The 24,550-nt window shown below is 45.1% G+C and overlaps 1 protein-coding gene across 1 annotated transcript in view; it reads left to right on the top strand.

Moving 5' to 3' along the window:
• The first annotated feature begins 500 nt into the window (after positions 1–500).
• The window catches only part of pcdh15b (protocadherin-related 15b), a 655,691-nt gene continuing 631,641 nt past the window's right edge, over positions 501–24,550 (top strand). The window contains exons 1-2 of the mRNA XM_078222925.1: positions 501–510; positions 799–864. Coding sequence (XP_078079051.1) covers positions 501–510; positions 799–864 — 76 coding nt within the window. The remainder of the gene's footprint in view (positions 511–798; positions 865–24,550) is intronic.

The raw sequence follows: 24,550 nt of genomic DNA, 5'->3' as shown, positions 1-24,550 counted from the left end.
ATTTTGAAATCTAATATTCTCTTTTATTCCACTGAAAATTTGTCATCCTTTCTTCTCTTTTACTTATGCTGTGCTGCTTCAATCTTTGTGACACTGAACTTTGACTCCAGATTGGCAGTTTGACGGTAAGATGGTGAACAGCAAAGCTACATATTCTTAAAATCTTTAAATGTTGCTACTGTGTTGGGTGGCATGTTGGCACAGTGGTTAGCACTGCTGCCTCATAGCGCCAGGGACCCGGGTACGATTCCCAGCGTGGGTCACTGTCTGTGTGGAGTTTGCACGTTCTCCCCGTGTCTGTGGGGGTCTCCTCTCACAGTTCGAAAGACGTGTTGGTTAGGTGCATTGGCCATGCTAAATTCTCCCTCAGTGTATCCGAACAGGCGCCGGAGTGTGGCGACTCGGGTATTTTCACAGCCACTTCATTGCAGTGTTAATGTAAGTCTACTTGTGACACTAATAAACTTTTAATCTTTACTAATCTTAATACTTTGCGCACCATGACAATAAGTTGCTCTGTTTAATTTAATTTTTGAGGTAATGATTGGGCTCAATATAAATTTGTGATGTATAAAGAAAGGATGAAGAAAGGGAGAACTGTCATTAAATATATCTCATCTCAACTTTTTGAAAACTGTCTTTTCCACTTATTACTTTTGTATGAGACCTGCGTCAATAAGAATACAATAAAATATGTTTACATCTTTACAGTTGTGCTAGTTGAGCTTAACATCAAACATCTAAGTTGTGGTTTTCATTGAAAGTACATATGCATATTTTTTTTGTTCCTACTGACAGATTGCAAGCTGGCAAGATCAGGTCCTCCAGCAACAATAGTAGCAATTGATGAAGAAAGTCGAAATGGTGAGTAGTGTTATGTTTTGAATCATCTGCAAGTTCGATTTTAACAATTTGCAGCAGGAAATAAACATTGTGGCAGAGATCTGGCATCAAAATTATTGTTGACTGTGAAGAAACTAAATTCAAATGTGTAAGTTGAACTTAATTTGGATGATTCTGCATTGAGTACTGTGATTCGTGAGGTTGGAGTTACTGTTGATGCTAACAATTGACAAATGTTTAATATGTTTCTAAAACATCCATTTGTCCACAATTTTAACTGAGGTGTTAACCAAACATTAATTTTCAGCCTATAATGTTTCAAGGCCTCTCGTGCAGTTGTCTTTTGTTGCCTGACGAGGAGCTTATACCAATGTGACAAGACTTGAAATGTGCAAGGGTCGCACTGATTTCGCAAATATTGTTGCAGGAATAGTTGACATTCAGGTCACTTGTTGCATATATATCATTACAGTGAAGCTCTACAAGTAACTTGACAGGAGCACTTAACTAAGGAAAGACGCCGCAGACAAATCTAGGGGGGGAAAGAATTTCCATATGCATATTCCCAAAACTTCAGTCATTTTTACACTAAAATCTACAATTATCCATCAATTTAAATTTAGCAATGCACATAACAGAGCAATGTGTGAATGCCGTACTAAAAATTGTGGCATGTTTTAAAGCAAGTGGTGGGGAGCCTATAATTTTCCATGGAGAAAGGTAGTATTATGTGATTGTGATTATTATTCTGAAATACCAATACCTAGAGTGCAATATGTATGATAGTTACTGAGTATTAGGACAGAGTAATTTGAATGAAAATGATTGGGGAAATGGGACTATTGGATAGCCCTTTCACATTAAAAGGCTGCACAGTTACAACGACTGAATGTCCTTCTCCTGTGTTGTAAGCTTCTATGGCTGGGACTCTACACCCCCCTCCCACCCCTGGATACTGTGCTGCAGGATGTGGCAAAGTGCTTCACAACCGATTAGTTAATTTTGAAGTGTTGACATTGTTGTCATCCAAAACATGGCAGCCAGTTTCTGCATGACAACCATAAACAACATGAGATGGATGATCAGTCATTCTGCTTTTAGTGGTATTAAATGCAACAAAAAATGATGAAATATATGAATAGAATATTTTTGAATGAGCAGGCAGATGGGGCCTTAGATCTCATTCGAGAAACCATTTAGTACTCACACAATCCCTTGTGGTGTCAACTTAGAATATGTGTTCAAGCCCTGGATTGGAGTTTAAACCAGAACCTTCGGTCATGGAGGTAGGGTACTAACATTGAGTCAAGGATTTGCAGCAGTGCAATATGCAGCAATTCACTTCGTGCAAGATTAATATCTATATTTTCCAAATGTACAGTTATTGATCACATTGGCTTAAGGCCGACAGCAGCAATGTTATTTATATACTCAATGCAAACATCTAAGTAACTGCATAATGGAATTACATTAACATATTGATAATTTTTAAACAGTGGATCATCCTTCGGCTACGACACATTTGGCCTACTTGCCTGCGAGGTCTACCGTTAGAGTTAAGCAATGAACGTTGGGCTCTCAGGATGTTTGAAGAAGTAAATGGCTCCCATGGGTGGAATAAATTCCAGGACTGCCGGCAGACACGTACATTAGTGCACGAGACATATTTTACTGAGGGCACTTGAGGGTTGCTACACTTACTGCTATTAAATGGCATTTGAGTTCTGAACATATGAGTTAATGTACTGGTTTCTGCTTAATTGTCTTGTGGGACTGGAGACTTTACTGCGATTAATCACAGATACACAAATAAATAATTGTTTTTGAAATAAACAGACAATTATTTACAACTTACAATCCCTTGTAGTGCAAAGGTTTAACTTTCTGCATTTGGTATATTAATTTTAACTTAACCTGCAGCCTAGCGCACACAATACTGAGAGAAGAAAACAATTACAGGGCCTCCATTTTGACTGCCCTCCTCACCCAGCCACCCACCTGACAGAAACCAGGCTAGTTACTGGGGAGAGGTGGGGCTAGTTTTTAAAAATGAGGATGATGCCTTACCGCCTCCGATCCCACTGACTTCCTATCGCATTCCAATATTAACCTGCTGTTTGGAGCAGGCAAACCGGCGGACACCAGTATGAAACAAGCTGGGTCCTGTTTAAGTATGATGTGGAGATGCCAGCGTTGGACTGGGGTGAACACAGTAAGAAGTCTCACAACACCAGGTTAAAGTCCAACAGGTTTATTTGGTAGCAAATACCATAAGCTTTCAGAGCGCTGCTCCTTCGTCAGATGGAGTGGAAATGTGCTCTCAAACAGTGCACAGAATCACAGAAATCAAGTTACAGAATACTAATTAGAATGCGAATCCCTACAGCCAGCCAGGTCTTAAAGGTACAGACAATGTGGTGGAGGGAGCATTAAACACAGGTTAAAGAGATGTGTATTGTCTCCAGACAGAGCAGCTAGTGAGATTCTGCAAGTCCAGGGGGCAAGCTGTGGGCATTACTGATAATGTGACATAAATCCAACATCCCGGTTTAGGCCGTCCTCATGTGTGCGGAACTTGGCTATCAGTTTCTGCTCAGCGACTCTGCGCTGTCGTGTGTCGTGAAGGCTGCCTTGGAGAACGCTTACCTGAAGATCCAAGGCTGAATGCTCGTGACTGCTGAAGTGCTCCCCCACAGGAAGAGAACAGTCTTGCCTGGTGATTGTCGAGCGGTGTTCATTCATCCGTTGTCGTAGTGTCTGCATGGTTTCCCCAATGTACCATGCCTCGGGACATCCTTTCCTGCAGCGTATCAGGTAGACAATGTTGGCCGAGTTGCAAGAGTAGGTACCGTGTACCTGGTAGATGGTGTTCTCACGTGAGATGATGGCATCCGTGTCGATGATCCGGCACGTCTTGCAGAGGTTGCTGTGGCAGGGTTGTGTGGTGTCGTGGTCACTGTTCTCCTGAAGGCTGGGTAGTTTGCTGCGGGCAATGGTCTGTTTGAGGTTGCGTGGTTGTTTGAAGGCAAGAAGTGGGGATGTGGGGATGGCCTTGGCGAGATGTTCGTCTTCATCAATGACATGTTGAAGGCTCCGGAGGAGATGCCGTAGCTTCTCTGCTCCGGGGAAGTACTGGACGACAAAGGGTACTCTGTCCACCATGTCCCGTGTTTGTCTTCTGAGGAGGTCGGTGCGGTCTTCCGGAGCCTTCAACATGTCATTGATGAAGATGAACATCTCGCCAAGGCCATCCCCACACCCCCACTTCTTGCCTTCAAACAACCACGCAACCTCAAACAGACCATTGTCCGCAGCAAACTACCCAGCCTTCAGGAGAACAGTGACCACGACACCACACAACCCTGCCACAGCAACCTCTGCAAGATGTGCCGGATCATCGACACGGATGCCATCATCTCACGTGAGAACACCATCTACCAGGTACACGGTACCTACTCTTGCAACTCGGCCAACATTGTCTACCTGATACGCTGCAGGAAAGAATGTCCCGAGGCATGGTACATTGGGGAAACCATGCAGACACTACGACAACGGATGAATGAACACTGCTCGACAATCACCAGGCAAGACTGTTCTCTTCCTGTGGGGGAGCACTTCAGCAGTCACGGGCATTCAGCCTTGGATCTTCAGGTAAGCGTTCTCCAAGGCGGCCTTCACGACACACGACAACGCAGAGTCGCTGAGCAGAAACTGATAGCCAAGTTCCGCACACATGAGGACGGCCTAAACCGGGATGTTGGATTTATGTCACATTATCAGTAATGCCCACAGCTTGCCCCCTGGACTTGCAGAATCTCACTAGCTGCTCTGTCTGGAGACAATACACATCTCTTTAACCTGTGTTTAATGCTCCCTCCACCACATTGTCTGTACCTTTAAGACCTGGCTGGCTGTAGGGATTCGCATTCTAATTAGTATTCTGTAACTTGATTTCTGTGCACTGTTTGAGAGCACATTTCCACTCCATCTGACGAAGGAGCAGCGCTCCGAAAGCTTATGGTATTTGCTACCAAATAAACCTGTTGGACTTTAACCTGGTGTTGTGAGACTTCTTACTGTCCTGTTTAAGTACGCAGATTGAGTCTCGATTTATATCATGAGGGCATGGACGTGATCCGCAATTGTAGGTGGAGGCCTGAGCAGGGGAGGAGTGCTGTGTGCACTGTTACCTGCTGACGTCCCCTGACCCACTTTCAAGATCAGCGGCCTTTCTCATGCAAGGGTTAAGAAACAAAGTGAGAGTGGGAGTATCTTGTTGTGGTGGGCCACATGATATGATTTGATTTATCATTGTCACAGTGAAATGTGTTGTTTCTTGCGCGCTGTACCGACAAAACATACTGTTGATAGAGTACATAGGGGAGAAGGTAAGGATAGGGTGCAGAATATAATGTTGCAGTTACAGATAGGGTGAAGAGAAAGATCAGATTAATAGAATCATAGAATCATAATATATGATTTGACCATTCAAAAGTCTGATGGCAGCAGGGAAGAAACTGTCCTTGAGTCGGTTGGTACGTGATCTCAGACTTTTGTACCTTTTTCCTGATGGAAGAAGGTAGAAGAGAGTATGTCTGGAGTGTGTGCAGTCCTTGATTATGCTGGCTGCTTTCCTGAGGCAACAACAAGTGTAGACAGAGTCAATGGATGGGAGGCTGATTTGCGTGATGGACTGGGCTACGTTCACAACCCTTTGTAGTTGCTTGTAGTCTTGGTCAGAGCAGGAGCCATACCAGGCTGTGAATCATCCGGAAAGGATGCTTTCTAGGGTGCCTCTGTCAAAATTGGTAAGAGTCGTTGTGAACATGCCAAATTTTCTTAGCCTTCTGAGAAAATAGAGGCATTGATGGGCTTTTTTAACTATAGAATTGGTGAGGAGGGATCAGGACAGATTGTTGGTGATCTGAACACCTAGAAACATGGGAACCAATAACACAGCTAGAACCACAAATGAGTTTCTGCAGAGAGAGTTTGAATGTTCAAATGGTAAATAGAACATGGAAGGTAATAATCTCTGAACGACTGCCTGAGCCGCACTCCGCATGGCGTGGAGTCGAACAAATCTGAAAGTTGAATGTGTTGGTTAAAGAGCAGTGTGGGAGACAGGTGTTCCAATTCATGAGGCACTGGCATGAGTGTTGGGGAAACATAAAGCTGTTCCATTGTGACAGGCTCCATATAAACAAGTGGTTTAGAACAAGTGGTCGGGTGACTCAAATAGCTCGCACTTTAGTTGGGACTGAAAAGGTGGGAGGAAGTTAGAGATGAGGGGAACATTATAAATTTAAAGAGAACAGTCATGGCCATAGAGTAGTTTAGATATTTAGGTGCAAATACATTGAGTGTGATTGGAATAGACGAAATGAGAAGAAAATCATAAGACGAGGTTGTGTTGCAGGATTTACCTACATGAGTTAATTGCCATGTAGGCAGCACACAAACTTTGCACTGCCTGTTCCTTTAAATTATAATGACATTAGCCCAGGACTAAGCATGTAGCTGAGTAGCTGCTTGCTCCATACTATTCGAGGCTACAACCACTTCAAACTAGCCCGCACTTCCAAAAGGCAGTGTGTGCTTCACAAAGGCAAGGTGAATTCTGGCTGCAGCTGTTGTAGGAACTGGTGAAAGAAGAGTTGCTGAGCAGAAAGAGAAGTGCAAATGGTGTAACAGGCCAGAGAGCATGCTTCAACACTCTCTAATGCAGCCACACAAAGCCTTGGGTGTAGGTGGTGGACATGAGGAGAGAGACGCTCTTCCCTTAGGGGGCCAGAAAGCCCTCCAGACTTGTAGTACAGAGGCAAGAGTGCAGACAATTGTCTGGATCAATGCCAACAGTTCAAATCTAACCACGAGCCTCACAAACATCAGAATTCTCAATCGTCTCTATCAAGCACGACTCATACTGAACATTCATACTCTCATTTCACCTTCATAAGCTTAGCACTGTTTCATTCCTCCCACTCACATTGTACACAAACTGCCAGCTATTTGACTGTGACAGGCACATTAGCCAAACACATTGCACCACACTCACTGACGTGGTTCCTTCTCTCTTGCAGGACAAGATTTTCCACAATAAGAGGCAGCAGCACCTAACAGGCAGGGGACAGTCCTTAGGCTGCTCACTTTCATTGGAGCAGTCATAGCTGAGTCCATGAACGGCAGTTTGGCTGATACTACAGAGGGTGATGATAAGCAATCATATGATTGAATTTCAGTTTGAAGGAGAGAAGAGTAGGTCCAAGTCACAGGGGGGAATCTTACCAAAAAATGGCAGAGTGTTGTTTAGCAACAAGCCAGTTTTCTCTCCAGATGTTACGGCGTCCTGCAAGAGAAATCAAGGGAGTGTGTTACATACCATCGTGAGGGGTAGGGAGTGGAGGGGGGAACATGCCGGCAAAATCCAGCTTGCACAGAGATTGGGGTGCCATCTTTAAAGGGTGCCCGGATCAGAGCATGTATAAATCTCCCCCCCCCCCCCCCCCCCCCCCCAATCCCTCCCTCATTATGAGCGTGAACGTGATGACATCGCCAGAGAAGGCCGGGGAAGATCTGAGATTGTGATCTTGTCGGCAAGATCTGCAACTCTGGATCTTGAGCTCATGTCGGCATTCATACAGACAGTGAGTGTGGGCTCGAGATCGCCCTCCCCACATTTTAAACGGAAATGAAGGACAACTATGAGGGCATGAGAGCAGAGTGAACTGACAAATTAATTTAAGGGACAGGTCAGCCGAGATGCAGTGGCGGACGTTTAAAGGGATATTTTGAATACACGGAATAGATACATTCCAATGAGAAAGAAACAACCTAAATGGTGGATCCACTATCTGTGGTTAATTAAAAACTTAAAGGAAAGGATATAATTACGTATGGATGGGTAGTAGATAAGAAGATTGGACAGAATATTAAAAAATAGCAGAGAATGACTAAGAGGTCAATGAGAGAAAAATTAAGAGTACAGGAGAAGGCTAACTAAATTATAAAAACAGATAGTATGAGTTTCTATAGATACTTAAAAAAAGAAATGAGTTAACAAAGTGAGCTTGATCCCATAGAAAGTAAGTCTGGAAATGAATAATGGATAACAACGAGACAACAGATGAATTGAACAGGTAATATGCATCGGTCTTCATTGTAGAGGATATGAGCAACGTCCCAGAAATAGCTGTGAATCAGGAAATGGAAGGAAGGGAAGAATTCAAGAAAATTACAATCATTGGGGAAGTGGTATTGACAAAATTGTTGGAACTGCGGGCTCCAAAGTCCCTGGCCCTGGTGGACTTCATCCTAGGGACTTGAAAGAAGTGGTTGGTGAGATAGTTGATGTGTTGGTTTTCATTTTTCATGATTCCCTAGATTCAAGGAAGTTTTCAATAAATTGGAAAATAGCAAATATAACTCCTTTATCCATAAAGAGGAGACAGAAAACAGGAACGTACAGACAAGTTAACATCTGTCATCGGGAAAATATTAGGTAAATGTTAGGAGCTTTATGAAAACTATTATACAGCACTTAGATAAATTCAACGTAATCAGGCAGATTCAACATGATTTTGTGCAAAGGAAATTATGTTTAACCAAATTATTGGAGTTCTTTGAAGAATTAACATATGCTGTGGATAAAAGGGAACTGATGGATGTGCTGTACTTTGATTTTCAAAGGCATTTGATAAAGTGCCACATCAAAGGTTACGTAACATATTGACATGGATAGAAGATTGGATAGCTAGGTATAAATGGGACATTTTCTGGTTAGCAAGATGTAACAAGTCATCTGCCACAGTTGGGGCCTCAACTTTTTACACTTTATATAAACGACTTGGATGAAGTGACCAAAGGTATGGTTGCTAAATTTGCTGATGATATGAAGAGAGGTTGGAAAGTAAGATGTGAAGAGGACACAAGGCGACAATGAGGTATAGATTAAATGAGTGGGCAGAGATCTGGCAAAGGGAGTATGATGTGAGAAAATGTAAAATTTTCCATTTTATAGAATCCCTACAGTGCAGAATGAGGCCATTTGACTCATCGAGCCTGCACCAACAACAATCCCACCCAGGCCCTACTCCCGTAACCCCACGTATTTACCCTGCTAGTCCCCTGACATTAAGGGGCAATTTACTCTGGCCAATCAATCTAACCCGCACTTCATTGGAATGCGGGAGGAAATCGGAGCACCCAGAGGAAACCCTCACAGACATGGGGAGAACGTGCAGACCCCACACAGACAGTGACCCCAGCCGGATATTGAACCCAGGTCACTGGCACTGTGAGGCAGCAGTGCTAACCACTGCGCCACCATGCCGCCATGCCAGAAGAATAAAAAATGAGCATATTATGTAAATAGTGAGAGATTGCAGAGCACTAAGGTGAAGAGGGATCTGGATATCCGAGTACATGAATCGTAAAAGGTTATTATTCAGATACAGCAAGTAATCAGGAAAGGCAATAGAATATTATTGTTTATTGGGAGGAGAATTGATTACAAAAGTAGAAAGGTTATGCTTTGGTTATGCAAAGCATTGGTGAGGCCATATCTGGAATACTGTTTATAGTCTTGGCCTCAATTTTTAAGGAAGCATGTAAATTCATTGGAAGCAATTTAGAGAGGGTTTGCTAGACTAATAATTGGAATGGGATGGTTGTTTTATGAGGAAATGTTGGACAGGCTGGGCTTTTATCGACTGGAGTTTAGAAAAGTAAGAGGTGACTTGATTGAAACATTTAAGATCCTGAGAGGTCTTGACAGGGTGGATGTGGGAGCGGATGTTCTCTTGTGGGAGAGTCAAGAACAAGGGGTCATGGTTTGAAAATAAGGAGTCACCTATTTAAGACAGAGGTGAGACAAATGATTCAGATGGTAGAGAGTTTTTGGAACTCCCTTCCCCAAAAGTGGTGGAAGCAGAGTCTTTGAACATATTTTTGTTAAATTTTGAATATATTTAAGGCAAAGCTAAATACATTCTTGATAAGCATGGGTGTAAAAGGTTATTGGGGGTGGGTGAAAAAAAGAAATCGAGATTATAATCAGACCAGTCATGACCTTATTGAATGGTGGAGCAGGCTTGTGGGGTCGAGTGTCCTACTTCTGCTCCTACTTCGTATGCTTATTCATTCGTATGCTCATGTCGAACCCATCTTCCCACATCCCACTTCCTCCTTATTACTCAATTGTTTTGGATTTCCATCTGTAGTTGATGTAAACATGCATCTTTTTTTAGTTTTCTTTTATTCATTCGTGGGACATGGGCATCGCTGGCTGGCCAGCAATTATTGCCCATCCCTAGTTGCCCTTGAAAAGGTAGTGGTGCAACTGAGTGGCTTGCTCGGCCACTTCAGAGAGCAGTTGAGAGATAACCACATTGCTGTGGCTCTGGAGTCACACATAGGCCAGAGCAGGTAGGGATCGAAGATTTCCTTCCCTAAAGGACATTAATGAACCAGATGGGTTTTTCTAACAATTGACAATGGTTTCATGGTCACCAGTGGATTCCTAATTCCAGATATTGTTTACTGAATTAGAATTGCACTATCTGCCAATGGTGGGATTCGAACCCGGGTCCCCAGAACATTAGTAAATGATCTCCGCATCAAGCATCAGTGCAGGAACTTTGAATCCAAGAGGAACAAGAAACTGGTGAAGAAGGAACGCCATTGCTGATCTCACACTTGCAGGCATCAGCTCAGATACAACATCACAGAGAGTTGGGATCTGCACATGGTGAGTCACTGGGCTTGAGTGGCCTGCAAATATTCCTGGGGTAAAGAAACATTACAGGTGTCCCAGATGGTGAGGTCACACCTGAACTCTGGTGCAGAGGGCTCAGTTCAGCACTTTTTGTGTGACGACGTACAGGAAAAGGCTGATGGGGATGCTAGGTGTATCAGTATGCCTGTCAGAGAGCCTGATGGAGTCCAGCACCAAATTGTGATAGAGTTTTGCACATAGCTCATAACCTTTCCTTCTGAGCACAAGAACACTTACAGACCCACCCATGATTCAGCATCTGACAGCCAACGTCTTAGCTTCCCTTCTAGATGGATAGATAATTGCTACCGTGATGATTTCTCAATAAATCAGGTGCTGAATTGTGACGGCAATACATATAAAACAAGTAATCATAATCCAAAACAAATTTTATATGCAATCATAAAATAAAAATAAGGCATAACATGATAAAAGGATTGCACAATTGTGCTTATTGCAGTATACAAATTATTACAAGATGTTGCAAAATGCAGGTTTCCTTAATTTACAGAATGAAAATAAAAGGTCTGCTGCACCCTGCATATTGTATTAATGTTCATAGATCATTTATTGTCAGGTAGAGTTTGTTAAATTCTCAATCATTTACATATTATTTTATGAGTTTTATAAAATCGGCAATTGGGTGGTCTCGTAGCATAAGCAGTAGCCACCCAATGTCTGAATGCTGCAGTGAAAGCTCAAACTGCGGTTGTGAAATCTCAGCTTGTTGCCGTACAAGCCAAACTTGGTGCCATCGGAGTAAGACTGCTGCTTTTGTGGCTGTGGACAGCATTACTCAAAGAGGCTTCCATGTACCCTCAACAGTCCAGCAATCCATGCCTCAGCAGAGTCCCAGAAGCTCCTTGGAGCACAAGCCTGTGTTTTCTCTCAGGATAAATAGCAGTTCCCACCACCGCGACTCAGTCAGTGTCTCTGCTGTTGCCTGTCAGCCAGCCAGTCTCGGCTGCTGCTCATACCAAGATGCTGCAGTCTGAAGCCAGGCTTTCTAGGCACAGAGCTGTTCAAGGGCCTCCTGCAAGGCCATCTGAGGTCTTCCCCCATTGAAACTCGACAGCTTTCCACCAGCGATGATGCCGCTACTGGTGTTGCACTGCATGGGATCACTCGGCCAACAAGGCAGGCACAAAGGGAAAGCATAGAGGTGATGAGTTAATTTTTGTATAGAATGTTGGATGGATTAATTTGGAACATTTGTTTCATGATGACTTTTGTTTAAGCATTGTGATAAAACGATATTGTGCTGGTCCGTAACACACGGATGGTAAGGTGTGTGACTGGTGCAATGAGGACTTGGGATTGCATTCAATGCAAGTGTAGTTCAATGAAGTGATCAGCAACAGTCTGACTGGTTGTCTCCTCCTTTCTTCCTTCCATTCCTGTTGCACCTCTTTTTCCTTCTCCTCCTCATCCTTCTGAGTTGCTCACTTATCTCTGGTAACAAGTGTTGTGTCTCCATGATAGCCAGGTTCTGGAGGACACAGCAACCCACCATGAATTAGAACACATACATTCAGAGAGTGGTACCCTTTGCAATTACAATATGTCTTTGCCAAGCCGCGTGTGGGCATCCTCACCCTGGAGAAGCCTGCCATCCTGGCAAAGCCACTCGCACAGTCCATGTGCTTCTTTCTGTTGATAGAGAATGCAATCAACAAACCTGTTCTGTAATGAAGATTTGTTACCTCTCTGATGTAACAGTATGCTTTAAATGGGGATATGGCACAGGTGTCAGCTGCTCCAGCCTGGAAGAATTCTAATGCAAAGTAATTCTGGGCTAGCATCCCCTTCACAGTCCAGTTTCTATATTATGAAAACATAGAATGTGAGGTCTTAGCCCCCGCAACAACAGATAATGTACACTCTGTGGACAGAGTTTCTTCTTTTTTGCAGTCTCTCCTCCATCTCCTTCTCATGTTGAAGCTGATGGTAATTGTACCAACCATAAATGGAAGCAAGTGGTCTGCCCAGAATCCTTGAACTCACAACCCAAGCCTTCTCCAGATGCAACAAAACTTGCTATTTGTTCTCAGATGGGTCCTTCTACCTTGGACCGTCGGCATGAGGTTTGGTTCTGAGACAGACAGTAAACATGCTCTGTTATCGGCTCATCACTTCTTTATTAGTACTGCATCTGAGCAGGTTACATAGTAGGCATGTTGCTCCTCGGAATGACTCCAAACTCTCTCTCTCTCAAGTCTAACACATGACTAACTGATGTCAGTAGTACATCATCATCTACATCATACATTAGCATAGCCCATCTATTAACCCTTTATACTAACTGTACACTGTTGACTTCACCAAACCTGCAAATCACTAAGCACTCTACAAGCTCATACAAAGTCAGTATAAATTAATCAGCAACTAACCTACAAATTTTTGATGATCCCTTTAAGTAGCATTCATTGGGGGTTCCTTACTGTTGCTGAATTTCTGTGTGGTTTGGAGGACATTAACTGGAGCAATAAGGTTGAAGGTGGCACACACACCTGACGCTAATGTCCTCACCAAGATGCCTTTTGGCATAGAATATATCAGAGGTGTGCACTTGTGGCCCATCTTCCTGTTTGTTTGTAGCTACTCCGATTAGGAGATTTGCTGTCATGGTATATCATGCTTGTATGGCTTGTGCCATCCTCGCACATTCATTGTAGCTTGTCTACACCCACTCTGAGACGTCCATCATCCAACTACGTTCTTGGTTAACTCTCTTTCTGCAGCCCTCCACTTTGTCCTCTTGAAGAGATCTGTGTGGCATGTGACACTTGTGCTGAAACTACGGCCATTATGGAGCCCACTTTTTGCGGACGAGGAGTTTGACGGTAATAATGCACGAGTGAATAAGGTGATCTCAGGAAAAAAAATGGTAAAATATTGTACCTGAATCCACAAACCATTCATAATCGAGAGAGATAACTTAATGGCACAAATGAAGTGCATTTGATTTCATATCAGTTATAATACAAAATAATATCAATTTTTGGGCTTGGGCAATAAATGCTGGCACATTCTGCGGATGAATTTTAAAAATCGTGATGTGGTTGCCTGGTGACCAAGGTTGGGAACTAAATATTCGAAGGTATTTGATGTTTTCAAAAGCCAGACAAAATAGAGAAGAGGCACTGAGGGAGGGCAGTGGGCAACCATGATAATAATTAAGATAACATAAAGACAATAGGGATGACACAGTGGCACAGTGATTAGTACTGCTGCCTCACAGCACCTGGGACCCAGGTTCAGTTCCGGCCTCGGATGACTGTTTGTGTGGAGTTTACACATTCTCCCTGTGTCTGCGTGGGTTTCTTCCGGGTGCTCCAGTTTCCTTCCACACTCCAAAGATGTGCGGGTTAGGTTGATGCTAAATTGCCCCCTAGTTTCAGAGGGACGAGCAGGGTGAATATGGGGGTTACAGGGATAGGACCTGGGTGGAATTGTTGTCGGTGCAGGCTCGATGGGTCGAATGGCTTCCTTCTGCACTGTAGGGATTCAATGGGATTCTATGAATAATGAAAAAGGATCTTGGCTGAGAAGAGCAGGAGGTAGAATCAGTACAGGTGGAGATAAGAAATAAAAAGCAGCAGAAAACACTGGCGGGAGTAGATTATACACCTGCCTAATGATACTGCTAGGCAGACTATTAAACAAGAAATAAGAGGAGTCTGTGACAAAGTAGTGCAAAAGTCATGGAGGACTTTTATCTTCATTTAAGCTGGATAAATCAGGGGTGTGATCAGGTCATAGATTCCCATAGAATCCCTACAGTACAGAAAGAGGCCATTTAGCGCATAAAGTCTGCGCCGCTTCTCCAAAACAGCATCTTATTTCCAGCTCCCCCACCTTATCTTTGTAACCCTGTACACTTACCCTGGCGGATCCCCTAAACTGTACATCTTTGCACTGTGGAAGGAAACTGGAGCACCAGAGGAAACCCACGTGGACACAGGGAGAATGTGCAAACTCCACACAGACAGTCACCAACGGCTGAAATCGAACCCCTGGTGCTGTAAGGCAGCAATACTAACCATTGTGCCACTGTATGCCAATAGTGTCCTCCTGCCTGGAAGACTGTAGCTCCAACAACATTCAAGACGTTCGACACCATCCACGGCAAAACAGCCCACTGTACAATTGGTGTTGTATGCTCCTCTCCACACAATCCATTTCTCACTGTCATAAATCTTTCTTTCCTTGTAGGAGAGACCACACAACACCATGGAGTGGCTGAGAACCGATGGTCGACCTTTAGTGACAGCCATCTTAATAGCCACTGGCAGTGCATGCTCACTGAAAGCTTAGAAACCCTACAGTGCAGAAAGAGGCCATCTGGCCCATCGAGTCTGCACCAACCACAATCCCACCCCCATATCCCTACATATTTGCCCGCTAATCCCTCTAACTGGGTCCACACAGAAGAAGGCATTGCTTTAGAAGGCTGTCAACAACAACTTGCTATGAAAAACTCAGCCTCATGCTGCGGCTCAGTCATGTTGTTGAATGGCAGAGCAGGCTTGAGGGGCCGATTGGCCTACTTCTGCTCATATTTCGTATGTTCATATGTTTAGAAAGTTGATCCTTTGCCTGGAAATGGTGTGTAGGATGTATTGCCTAATTAAGTGGAAGGAGCCTATAATATCTGGCGTTCAAAAGAATGAGTGAGTCCATTGAAACCAAAATATTCTGAAAAGGCTTGATAGAATAGATGCTGAGAGCTGGTTTCCTTCGCCTGCAGAGTAGAATTAGGAGGTGTAGATCCGGAAAAGGGGTTGGCTATTTGGGAATAAGATAAATAGAATTTCTTTCCCCCTCAGAGCGTTTTGAATCTTTGGAATTATGTATTACAGAACTCTGGATGCGCAGTTGTTAACCATATTCAAAACGAAAGTTGATAAGATTTTTAGACTCTAAGGGAACCAAGGGAAATGTCAATTGTGCGAGAAGGAGGATTTGGGTTTGATGTTCAGCCCTGATCTTATTGAATGACAGAGTAGTCCTGCTTCTATTTCATATTTCTGACCTATTTCTGTGCTTCTGGCCCAATATGGAGAAAACAGTGCTGGATCTAGTTCTGGGGAATTAAGTAGGGCAAGCAAAGTGTGATGCAGTGGGAGAACACCTGGGTCTTATTGATTACAATATAATTAGCTCCAAAGTAATTATGGAAGGCAGCAGAAAAAAATTCAAAGGTGAAAATACTTATCTGGAAAGGAGCCAATTTCAGTGATTTGAAAAGGGATTTAGTACAAACAAATGAACTACACACAATGACTAGCCAGGAAATCAGTAAATGAACAATGGTAGGCTTTCAAATTGGAGAGAGTTCAACAACAAGAACTTGCATTTCATTAGTGTGTTTAATACAGTGAAACACCCAAGGTTCCTCACAGGCGCGTTATTAACTAAAATTTGATAGACACTTGAAATATTAGAATTTCCATTCCATTCCAACTCTCTTCCTGCACCTAGTGGTATGTTAAGGCAGACTTTTGTCCGTTTCTACGGCTAGTAATTCCTGGAGCAGGTCTCTAGTCTGTCACCAGGGCTTATAGCTTGAGGGGGCGCCACTCCACATCAAGCATGGCTGACCAGGAGTCTTTCCCACTCTTATTGCCTGACATTGATGTGTTGGAAGGATTTGCAGGTTGACACTCAACCTGTTTGGCCACATTTTGAATGTATCTTCCTTGGCCATCAAGTCCTGGGGTGGGACTTGAATCCAGAGCTTCTGGCTCAAAGGCAGGTACACTACCCATTGCGCCACTAGACATCCTCAATATTAGAATAGTTAACCCAAAATATGGTCATGTTTCAAACAAGTAGAAGAGCTGGAGAAGCAGAAAGGACTAGGTAGGGAAATAGGTACCTTTTGGCACAATCATTCAGCGATTAACACTGGGTTACATGAGAAGCCAAAATTGCAGAGATCCTGGAGAGTTGCAGGGCTAGAGGATACATAGAACATAGAACATAGAAAGCCACAGCACAAACAGGCCCTTCGGCCCACAAGTTGCGCTGATCATATCCCTACCTCTAGGCCTATCTATAGCCCTCAATCCCATTAAATCCCATGTACTCATCCAGAAGTCTCTTAAAAGACCCCAACGAGTTTGCCTCCACCACCACCGAGGTCAGCCGATTCCACTCACCCACCACCCTCTGAGTGAAAAACTTACCCCTGACATCTCCTCTGTACCTACCCCCCAGCACCTTAAACCTGTGTCCTCTCGTAGCAACCATTTCAGCCCTTGGAAATAGCCTCTGAGAGTCTACCCTATCCAGACCTCTCAACATCTTGTAAACCTCTATCAGGTCACCTCTCATCCTTCGTCTCTCCAGGGAGAAGAGACCAAGCTCCCTCAACCTATCCTCATAAGGCATGCCCCCCAATCCAGGCAACATCCTTGTAAATCTCCTCTGCACCCTTTCAATGGCTTCAACATCTTTCCTGTAATGAGGTGACCAGAACTGCGCGCAGTACTCCAAGTGGGGTCTAACCAGGGTCCTATAAAGCTGCAGCATTATCTCCCGACTCCTAAACTCAATCCCTCGATTAATGAAGGCTAGTACGCCGTACGCCTTCTTGACCGCATCCTCCACCTGCGAGGCCGATTTAAGAGTCCTATGGACCCGGACCCCAAGGTCCTTCTGATCCTCTACACTGCTAAGAATGGTACCCTTCATATTATACTGCTGCTTCATCCCATTGGATCTGCCCAAATGGATCACTACACACTTATCCGGGTTGAAGTCCATCTGCCACTTCTCCGCCCAGTCTTGCATTCTATCTATGTCTCGCTGCAACTTCTGACATCCCTCCAAACTATCCACAACACCACCTACCTTGGTGTCGTCAGCAAACTTACCAACCCATCCCTCCACTTCCTCATCCAGGTCATTTATGAAAATGACAAACAGCAAGGGTCCCAGAACAGGTCCCTGTGGCACTCCACTGGTCACTGACCTCCATGCAGAGAAAGACCCCTCCACAGCCACTCTCTGCCTTCTGCAGGCAAGCCAGTTCTGGATCCACAAGGCAACAGCCCCTTGGATCCCATGCCCTCTCACTTTCTCAAGAAGTCTTGCATGGGGGACCTTATCGAACGCCTTGCTGAAGTCCATATAGACCACATCCACCGCTCTTCCTTCGTCAATGTGTTTGGTCACATTTTCAAAGAACTCAACCAGGCTCGTAAGGCACGACCTGCCCTTGACAAAGCCGTGCTGACTACTTTTGATCATACTAAACTTCTCTAGATGATCATAAATCCTGTCTCTCAGGATCCTCTCCATCAACTTACCAACCACTGAGGTTAGACTCACCGGTCGGTAATTTCCCGGGCTGTCCCTGTTCCCTTTCTTGAATATAGGGACCACATCTGCAATCCTCCAATCCTCCGGAACCTCTCCCGTCTCCATCGACGATGCAAAGATCATCGCCAAAGGCTCCGCAATCTCCTCCCTCGCCTCCCACAGTAACCTGGGGTACATCCCATCCGGTCCCGGCGACTTACCAACCTTGATGCCATTCAATAGTTCCAACACATCCTCTTTCTTTATGTCCACATGCTCGATCCTTTCTGTCCACCGCAAACCAGCAGTACAACCACCCAGATCCCTTTCCACCGTGAATACCGAGGTAAAGTATTCATTAAGCACCTCCGCCATTTCTAACGGTTCCGCACAAACTTTTCCCCCTTCACCTTTTAAGGGTCCTATGCCTTCACATCTCATCCTTTTACTCTTGACATATTTGTAGAAAGCCTTGGGATTCTCCTTAATCTTACCCGCCAAGGTCTTCTCATGACCCCTTCTCGCTCTCCTAATTTCCTTCTTAAGCTCCTTCCTACATCCCGTATACTCCTCTAAATCCTTAACACCTCCTAGCTCTCTGAACCTTCTGTACGCCTCTCTTTTCTTATTCACCAGGTTCATCACAACCTTCGTGCACCACGGTTCCCGTACCCTACCAACACCCCCCTGTCTCATCGGAACGTTGTCATGCAGAGCTCCAGACAAACATTCCTTGAAAATCCTCCACTTTCCTTCGGTACTTTTCCCCAAGAATGCCTCCTTCCAATTTACCCGTCTAATTTCCTCCCTGATGACACTGTATTGCTCCACATCTCCATGACAATGGAGATGTGGAGCAATTTGGAAACCAGCATACAGGAAAGGCATCAGAAGAGTGGAGAATTGAAAATGTTATATCCCTTTTCAAAAAAAGGAAGAGAAATAAACTTGGTAGTTCGAGGCCAATCAGTTTAACATTAGTGATGGGAAAACTGGCAGAGATCATTGTTAGGTACAAAATTAAGTTTCACTTGGGGAAACATGAGTTAATAAGAGACAGTCATTTGATCAATGTAATTAATGTCTGGTTAACAAAGAGGATTTATTATGGTAGTGCACTAGATGCATATTTGCGCTTTCAAAAGGCGTTTGAAAAATTGCTACATAACAGATTTATTCAGAAAATAGAAACACATGATGTTAAAGGGACAGTAACAACTTGTGTTATGTGGTTAGCAAAGACATAGGAAGTGAAGTACAGTGGTGAGTTGATAGAATCATAGAAACCCTACAGTGCAGAAAGAGGCCATCTGGCCCATCGAGTCTGCACTGACCACAATCCCACCCAGGCCCTACCCCCATATCCCGACACATTTACCCGCTAATCCCTCTAACCTACGCATCTGAGGACACTAAGGGGCAATTTTAGCATGGCCAATCAACCTAACCCGCACATCTTTGGACTGTGGGAGGAAACCCGGTGCACCCGGAGGAAACCCACGCAGACATGAGGAGAATTTGCAAACTCTACACAGACAGTGACCCAAGCCGGGAATCGAACCCAGGTCCCTGGAGCTGTGAAGCAGCAGTGCTGACCACTGTGCTACCGTGCCGCCCCTTTCCTGATACTTTCCTGATTAGAGAGAATTATGCATCTCAGTCGCCCAGGGTGAAATTTGACTTTTTGCTTTCCGTATTTTCCATAACTTACCTGGACTTGAATTCAAAAAGTATTATTCAAAGTTGGAAAACTTGGCAAAGAAGTAACTAGTGAGCTGGATAGCAACAGACTTTAGGAGGACATAGAAGCTTGTTAAAATGGACAGGTAGATGCAAGCTAATGTGAATAATTGTGAAATGATGCACTCGAGGAGGATCAGCATAGAGAGGCAGTACAAAAGCAGTGCTATCTTGACAGATGTTTGCAAGAGTAAAGGGACTTGGGGTTGAATATTCAGAAATCTTTGAAGTCGGTGAGACAAGATGATAAAGTGGTCAAGGTGATCAGGTGATATTTGAATCATCGATAATCACGGGTGAGGTGCCTGAAGATTGGAGAGTGACAAATGTTGTGCCTTTGTTTAAAAAGGCTGCAGGGAAAAGTCTGGGAACTACAGGCCAATGAGTCTCACATCTGTGGCGGGTAAATTGTTGGAAGGTATTTTGAGAGACAGGATGTACAGGCATTGGAGATGCAAGGACTGATTAGGGACGGTCAGCATGGCTTTGTGAGTGGAAAATCATGTCTCACAAATTTAATTGAGTTTTTTGAAGAGGTAACCAAGAAGGTAGATGGGGGCAGTGCAGTTGATATTGTCTACATGGACTTTAGCAAGACCTTTGACAAGGTACCGCATGGTAGGTTGTTGCATAAAGTTAAATCTCACGGGATCCAGGGTGAGGTATCTAAATGGATACAAAGTTGGCTTCTTGACAGAAGCCAGAGGGTGGTTGTCGAGAGTTGTTTTTCAAACTGGAGGCCTGTGATCAGCGGTGTGCTTCAGGGATCAGTGCTGGGCCCACTGTTATTTGTCATTTATATTAATGGTTTGGATGAGAATATAGGGGGCATTGTTAGTAAGTTTGCAGATGACACCAAGATTGGTGGCATAGTGGACAGTGAAGAAAGTTATCTCGGATTGCAATGGGATCTTGATCAATTGGGCCAGTGGGCTGACGAATGGCAGATGGAGTTTAATTTAGACGAATGCGAGGTGATGCATTTTGGTAGGTTGAACCAGGGCAGGACTTACTCAGTTCATGGTAGGGTGTTGGGGAGAGTTACAGAACAAAGAGATCTAGGGGTATATGTTCATAGCTCCTTGAAAGTGGAGTCACAGATGGACAGAGTGGTGAAAAAGGCTTTCGGCATGCTTGGTTTCATCGGTCAGAACATTGAATACAGGAGTTGGGACGTCTTGTTGACGTTGTACAAGACATTGGTAAGGCCACACTTGGAATACTGTGTGCAATTCTGGTCACCCTATTATAGAAAGGATATTATTAAACTAGAAAGTGTGCAGAAAAGATTTACTAGGATGCTATCGGAACTTGATGGATTGAGTTATAAGGAGAGGCTGAATAGACTGGGACTTTTTTCTCTGGAGCGTAGGAGGCTGAGGGGTGATCTTATAGTGGTCTATAAAATAATGAGGGGCATAGACAAGGTAGATAGTCAATATCTTTTCCCAAAGATAGAGGAGTCTAAAACTAGAGGGCATAGGTTTAAGGTGAGAGGGGAGAGATACAAAAGTGTCCAGAGGGGTAATTTTTTCACACAGAGGGTAGTGAGTGTCTGGAACAAACTGCCAGAGGTAGTAGTAGATGCGGTACACTTTTATCTTTTAAAAAGCCTTTAGATAGTTACCTGGGTACGACGGGTATAGAGGGCTATGGGCCAAATGTGGGCAATTGGGATTAGCTTAGGGGTTTTTTTTAAAAAAAGGGCGGCATTGACAAGTTGGGCCAAAGTGCCTGTTTCCATGCTGTAAACCTCTATGACTCTAAAGAGGTTTAAGGATATTTCGTACCATAAATAAAAATATTAAATAGCTAAACAAGGAAGCTATGTTGAACCATTGTAAATCTGCAGTTAGACCTCAGCTGAAAGGCTTTGTACAATGCTGGGCAGCACAAGTTTGGCTATGGGCTAAATGTCTTCCTTTTGTGCTATAAGATTCAGTCATAATGTAAGTGATTCTTCTGAATTTGGACTAAGTGTCCCCACCAGTGGGAAAAGCAGAATATTTCTCACTGGCACCATATCCCTGGTAGAATTCACCCTCCTGAAAGATACAAATGAGCCCATCCCAAGAATGCAGCCAGCTAGCCCCGCTCTCAGAGATCAGCGAGACCTTTTTAAAGAACATCTCAATCTCTACGGTTGGAGACAGGTACCATCCCACAAAAAACCAAAATGGTGATCGCCTGCTGCCCAGTGAAGCACCATCAACCCCTCAGATAAGATGGGCCGCCCCCTCCCAACCATCCCACCACTTAAATAACAGTTCATTGCCGCCCCCCCCCCCCCCCCCACCCCAGAGGAATGAGGGTGACATGACCTGACCCCTACCCTCACACATGCCCCCCCCCCCCCCCCCAGGTCTTCCTTTTGCTTCAGACCCCCAACACTCAGCCCTCCCTTGCGGTCAGCCCCCCTAATCATGCCCATGCATCTTGGCAGCACGAATGGTGTACTGCCCCTTGGCACTGACACTCTGGTTTAGCGCCTTGGGCCACGAGGGGGGTCAAGGAGGTGAGCCCAGTTCCTTGTACTCTCTGCCTCTGCCAGGCTACAGAGGAAGGGTCTCTCAAGGGTCCTGGGAGCTGGATGGGCTCAGGCTGAGGGCAAGAGTAGACCTTGCCACTCTCCCCCGTGTTAAGGGTCTTCTGGCTGGATTGCCCCTTCTAATCCTGGAAGACCTGAAGATCACCCCTGGCATGGTGATTTCAGGAAGAAGTCTCACAACACCAGGTTAAAGTCCAAGTCGCTAGTCGCTTGTGCTACCAAATAAACATGTTGGACTTTAACCTGGTGTTGTGAGACTTCTTACTGTGTTTACCCTAGTCCAACGCCAGCATCTCCACATCATGGTGATTTCAGGCAGCTCCATGATTAAATCTTCATTCCTGCCTATCAGCTGTAAATATCTGAAATGGCCAGGTCACTTTAATCAACCAGGGGGTGGGGCAAATGAGGGAGAGGCCAGTGGGGGCAGGGCCAATTGGGGTGGCAGTTGCCGGGGGGGGGGGGTCGCTAATAGGGAGAGGGGGCCCACTGCCACTCTGCAGCAATCTGTGGGGGGAGGGAGGGAGAAAGAGAGGGCCCGCTGCCACTCTGCAGAGATCGGTGGGAGGAGGGCAGTGGGTCTGCAATTGGTGAGGGAGAGTGGCGGACCCACAATCGGTGCTGGTGGGCAGGGTCCATGGGCTGTAGCGGGGGGGGGGGGGGCGCAGGGAGTGGGGGGAGGTCAATGGGGGCTGCATCTCTGGCCGCGGGCTCCCACGATTGCAGGGGGAGGAGCTGCTTCAAGCTGCCCGCACCAGCAGGGGCCTGACAACTCTCTTTGTCTGTCAGACACCTGCTACTGCTAATGTGCATGTGCAGCATCAGAGGTCTGCACATGCACACTACCTCCCTCTGCAGGCTTTTGGGTATGTTAAGCCCTGCCCAGAGGCTTCTGCAGCAAGCAACAGACTTGCTCAGAATTTTACAGCCAGAGTGCATATGGCGGGACTGAAAATGCACCAAAAAAATGGACCTGGAACTCTCAGTTCCACACCCGCCCAGCACTTAGAAATAAAATGGTAAAATTCCGGCTGAGCTGTAAATTTCACAACTGTTCACTCCGCGCCAATGTGTTTACACAACTTTTATTTGAAGTGTCTGAGCTTTCCTACCAAGCTGAAACCTTTGAAACCCTCACTATTCCATTGAAATTTTTTGATCACAGTCATTTTCATAGTGCAGTGTTTTGAGATAGGTCTTCATTCACTGGTTAATGGATTGTTACTTAGCCTCCTGTCAGCTGTGTTGATTTACCTTTCCCTTCATGCTTGAATGCATCTCAAGTGCCTCCATTGTTCCTATCCACAATGTTTACAAAAACTCTAAGTCTCATTGACAGTTGTGGTTACTGGAGTTAAAGCTTATTTATTAATGAGACAAGTAGGTTTACATTAACATTGCAGTGAAGTTACTGTGAAAATCCCCCAGTCACCACACTCCGACACCTGTTTGAGTACACTGAGGGAGAATTTAGCATGGTCAATGCACCTAACCAGCACGTCTTTCAGACTGTGGGAGGAAACCCTCCCAGACACAGGAAGAACGTGCAGACTCTGCACAGACAGTGATCCAAGCTAGGAATTGAACTCGGATCCCTGGCGCTGAGAGGCAGCAGTGCTAACCACTGTGCCACCATGCCGCCCAATGCAGTTACCTCCTTCACACCCCCCTTCCCCCTCGGGCCCAAATCACCAGGCCATGATGTCATTGCTAGAGTTCTAAGGGGCAGTGCATCATTGACACTGCCAGGGCACATGGCCCGAAGGTGGGCCTGAGTGGGTTCCTAAGAGAGGAGGGGGCTGACGGGAGGATCTGAGGGGGAAGCTGGACTGGGGGGATCAGCATGGGTGTCTGAGGGGGAGGGAGCTCAGTGGGGATCTGAGGGGAAGAGGACTGATGAGGGATTGGGTCAAGTTATCCTCACACCTGCATGGTGTGGGATGGGAGGTGATGACCCTTTATTTGATTGATGGGAGGATGCCCCTCTTTACTGATGGGTTGGTGGTGCTCCCCTGGACCTTTGGAGTCCAGCATGTCAGCTCCACGTTAAAGATGGCCAACACCAAAGCCCACTTGATGCAGTTCCTGCTGGAGAGGCGGGTGATTGAGGGGGAACTGGTGAATGGGCTGTCAAGCCTGCTAATTGTGTTACAATTAGCGTACTTACATATTAATTGGGTTTCCACCTGCTCTGTGCGGAAACCTGATCAGGGCTGGCGGGACAGGTCAGATGAATCCTAATAGCCCTAATCCCATTTTTAGTCCCAACTCCCGATTCAGCGGGCAATTGGGATTCCCACCATCGGCGAATGAGGCCAGTGAATCCCCCCCTCAAA

This window comes from Mustelus asterias, chromosome 11 (assembly GCF_964213995.1).
Source record: "Mustelus asterias chromosome 11, sMusAst1.hap1.1, whole genome shotgun sequence".
NCBI lineage: Eukaryota > Metazoa > Chordata > Chondrichthyes > Carcharhiniformes > Triakidae > Mustelus > Mustelus asterias.
Note: the sequence above shows the minus strand (reverse complement) of the source record. Positions and strands in the feature narration are given on the sequence as shown.